Source organism: Buceros rhinoceros, unplaced genomic scaffold, assembly GCF_000710305.1.
Source record: "Buceros rhinoceros silvestris isolate BGI_N320 unplaced genomic scaffold, ASM71030v1 scaffold18521, whole genome shotgun sequence".
NCBI classification, from domain to species: Eukaryota; Metazoa; Chordata; class Aves; order Bucerotiformes; family Bucerotidae; genus Buceros; species Buceros rhinoceros.
The window spans coordinates 26,322-30,511 of record NW_010396165.1 but is presented as its reverse complement, the minus strand read 5'-3'; the positions used below and the strand labels follow the sequence as shown (position 1 = coordinate 30,511).

General features: G+C 56.6%; 1 protein-coding gene across 1 annotated transcript in view; it reads left to right on the top strand.

Moving 5' to 3' along the window:
* The window catches only part of NCOR2 (nuclear receptor corepressor 2), a gene marked incomplete at its 3' end in the record, with an annotated part of 47,973 nt that overhangs the window by 19,102 nt on the left and 24,681 nt on the right, over positions 1–4,190 (top strand). Inside the window, exons 7-10 of the mRNA XM_010145827.1 lie at positions 2,203–2,358; positions 2,923–3,062; positions 3,142–3,247; positions 3,956–4,060. Of these exons, the coding sequence (XP_010144129.1) occupies positions 2,203–2,358; positions 2,923–3,062; positions 3,142–3,247; positions 3,956–4,060 (507 nt within the window). The remainder of the gene's footprint in view (positions 1–2,202; positions 2,359–2,922; positions 3,063–3,141; positions 3,248–3,955; positions 4,061–4,190) is intronic.

Here is a 4,190-nt window from a genome sequence, read left to right as displayed (position 1 = left end):
ATCCCTTTTCCCACTGCCGAGCCGCTGTCGGGCATATCTTTGGTTATCGCTCAGCGGTTGGAAAGCCAGCGGTATGTTTTGTGTTGATTTAGTTGTGTTTCATTTGGCCTTTGTAGGCGATGGGGAGCCAAGAGCATTAATTTGGATGACGGATCATATAAACTCTGACTCCTTCGCTCCCATTCCAGGGGCTTGATAAACAGTAATAGGAACTCGCTCTTCGCCGCGTAAGTGCTGTTTTATCAAAAGCTGGCTGAGTTATAGCCACCCTCTAATGCGGGGGCAATTAGGACCTGGCTGCATTTCACAGGCTGGGGAGGGGATGGCTGATGGCTCCCGCGGGAAGGGGAGGAGGATGGGGCTCTCCAAGAGCCATCCAGGGTGCATGTAGCCTTGGCTAACAGTGCCTTGGCGTCGGAGAGCATCTTCGGCCGGGACATCCCAGCGCCGCTCGCCCCCGCATGAGCGGGGCTTAGCTGAAGGGGGAGAAAATCGGGGAGCATGGACGTGCCAAGGACTCTCCGTCAGTCTGGAGGGTGTGCCTGGATTCCCCCATCCTGGCAGGACGAAGGGATCCTCTCTGGGATCCGGCGTGGGGAAAGCAGAGGCTGCAGCCGAGCTCCAGCCCCACCAGGCTGCAGAGGTGTGAGTGCCTGGACACCTCTGTGTGCTGGTAATGGATTTCTTCTCTCACTAAAGGGGACAAGAATAATCTCTCAGCTTCTGAGTACACTGAGCATTAATAACGATAATGCAGTAAAGCCTCATTAAATTGGGCCTCTGATAATCTACTTGCCCTATTATTAGGCTTAGCAGGATTCAGGCATCTATTTTTATCAAAAACTGATGGTTAAAGGCTGGGTTCATTTGTGATTGCTATAGTTTACTGCCCAGTTTCTAATTTCTGGTCAATGCAGACGCTGGGGAAGAAGGGCAGTGCAAAATTAAGTGCTTATCGATCACAAGCAGATCCTACCAAACCTGCCTCTAATCCATCCAGAAAAGGCTGTCTCATCCATCTGCTCTGCAAAGCGTGAGGTTGTGCTTGGGATGCTGCTGGGGCAGGTGAAGCCCCTCTGCTCCCCGGCACCCTGCAGAGCATGGCAGGGTTCAGGCATTCCCCAGCACAGCTCCTCCATCATTAAGCAGTTCTTGGCCTTCGATCAGCTTTTTTCTAGCCAGGGTGAACCCAGCCTGGCATCCAGTGTGCCCTGAGCCAGATCGGTTCAGGGGGCTTTCCTGCCCCCAGCCCCGGTGCCTGGCAGAGGACAGCCAAGCTGCCCCACTCCCCGCAGAGGCTCTGGTTGTCCCCCAGAACCCGACTTGATCTTCATTTGCCTTTGGCAGCGTGGTTGTCCCAGGTGTTCAAAGAACATCTGCACATTATTCCCTTGCTGTCCAAGAAGCTGATGCTGTTATTTCTGGCTGCTTCCCGCAGCCTACAAATGTTTACAGCCAGCAGCTGGCCTTCCAGAGCGGCTGAGCTTTCTTGTCGCGATGCGATGTGGGGATGAGCTTGTTGCCGGTGTGCCAGCGCGAGGTGGTCCCTGGCAGTGCCTTGGGGATCCCTGGGCACCCCATTTCTGGCTGCACACCACAGACACCACGGTGCCTGCTGGATGACCCCTGCCTGCTGGAGGGATGCTGACATTGGTGCTTCTTGGCTTTAGCCTCAGCGAAGGGTTTGACAGGATCATTGTTCCGCACCCCCAGCCCCGCCATGGTGGCTGATGTGGAGCGGTGGGCAGAGGCAGGAGCTGCCCAGCTGATGTGGAGCTGTATGCACAGGCAAGGAGCTGCCCAGCAGCAGTTTGCGCATGTTCAAGCTCAAGTGAGGAGCTGGACCTTGTGCTCATCGCAGTGACTAGCTGCGTGGCAAATGCCATCTCCCCTGGGTGGGGTGGGATGGCCATAGAGGTCCTAGCTGGCAGCGAGCACCAGCAGAGTCACCAACACAGACATCTGTCCTTCCCACTGCGTTTTGAGCACCAGACTAAACTAAATGCTGTCACATCCAGGTGGTGATACTGAGGGTTTTTAGTTTGGTTGAGGAATTCAGCCTTCATCCCATGGCCAGGTCAGACTGAACTGAAACCAGTTTGCATGCCAGGAGCTGGCTCTGGCTTCCCTGCCCGTACCCGCAGGGACGGCTCACTGGTGGGGACTGCTGAGCAAGCCAGTTGCTTTCTGTTGCCCTTGCAGAAAAGTCCATGCATTTCTCGTCCATCGCAGAGGCTCAGAAGCTGAGCGCGGAGCCGACAGCCGCCTCGTGCTGGCCCCCTGTCCTGTCCTACTCCCGGGACGTGATAAAAACCTCTCCCCAGGCGGAGTCCCACTTGTTTCAGTATAACCCACCAGGCAAGTAAACGCCAGCGGTTCCGTGCCGTGTGCCCTGTGTGCTGTGGCATATTAGCTGTGCTTGCAGCTGACATTGCAGGTCGTGCTCTTAAACCAATGCAGCTTTTTGGGGAGGGGGTTAGGAGAGAGGGTTGAGAAGAAACCTGCTGAAGCCTTGCTTTGGTCTGCCACAGAGCTCCCTCACCTCTAATGCAGCGTCCGAGGGTGGCCAGGCGGGTCTCCCAGCTCTGGCCAGGGTAAGTTCAGGGACATGGTTTGTCGCTGAACAGTGTGGGTGCTCCCTGTGCTGCCCTCGGTGTGAAGCTGGGCAGGTTTTACCCCGTGCTGTGCTGGAGGGCAGACAAGCTGGGCGCAGCACATCCCGGGCTGCAGCAGGGACAAGGCAGTCACTTAAACTGTTCAGTCCTCTCCAAAACAGTCGTGTGACTTGGATGCCAGTGCAGGCTCGCAGCCAGTCAGTTCGCTGCATCCAGCCCCCGCTCCGTCCCTTGCCCCTTTTCTCTCTGATAGCTGCAGCCACTCTGCCTTCCCTCTGTCTTGCTAACGCTCGTGTTTTCCACACAGGACACCCCATCCCGCTAAATCTGCATGACAGCTCTCGCTCAGGGCTGCAGAGACTAGCGAGCATCTCCAACCCTCCTCCCCTCATCTCTTCCACTAAGCACCCCTCTGTGCTGGAGAGACCCGTCGGATCCATTTCCCAGGTAGGGTGTTGGGTGTGAGCAGTGGGGATGCCTCGCAGCAATCGGCAGCCGCTCCCTGACCTCTCCTCTTGTGCCGCAGGGCATGCCCATCCAGCTTCACACACCCTACAGCTCCGAGCACGCCAAGGTCCCCGTCGGCTCCATCACCATGGGCCTACCACTGACCATGGATCCCAAGAAACTGGGTAAGAAACTGGGAAGCAAGTGGTTTCTCGCACGCTCCGAGAGCAGTGGGGAGCGAGCTTGCTGGCGGCGTAGGGGAAAGGAGGAGTGCGGAACACAGTAAGAGTGCAGAGAGACCTGCTAAGAGGATGAAAGGATTAGTCTGTCGGGAGAGCTGAGACACAGGGAGCTAAATTTGTGTGATGTAGGAAAGCAGCAGCTTGGTCAGGAATGCATCCCAGCCTATAAATACCCTCTGGCTAATACTGCGATCGAAGGAAGGAAATATATTGCTGCTCCCCAGGCTGGTAGGATAGAGAGTAAATAGCCTGAAGTGAACAAAGAAAGTGTTTAGTCTGCAGGTTTGGAAGCATTTCTTAGCAGCAGAAGGGGTTGGAGCAGGACTGAGTCTGGGGCAGGGGGAGCCAGGACCTATTTCCCAGTCTGTGTGGGTCCTGTTGTAAACCAGCACTGGGTTTTCAACACCAGTCCCACTCCTGGTGCAGGCAGCACCTGGCAGCGCCTTTGCCAGGGCAAGAACAAGGATCTGGCTTTGCTGGCCAGCGATCGTGCTCTCTGCCCAGCCCAGTGAAGGCTGTCCCAAAGCGCTGGTGACAGCAAAGGCGCCGAGGAGGTGCCAGCCTGGGGCTGGCAGAGGTGAAAACCTTGAGCAGCAGAGGGCTGTGGTCGCGTGTCCTGCACTACGCTGATACGTGGTTAATGTTTTCCAGTGCCTTTTCCTGGAGTAAAGCAGGAACAACTTTCTCCTAGAAGCCAGGCCAGCCAGCCGGACAGTCTGGTTCTGCAGCCGTCCCAGGAGGGCTCCATCCTGCGGGGTGAGGAGCTGGGGGCAGGAGGGGAGGGGCGCTGGCACTGCCAGGTCTGGCCAACACCACGCTGGCTGCCTGGTGGTTTGGGGTTTGATTTCTGGGGTTGTGGCAGCCAAAGGGGTCTCTTCGCCCCTTT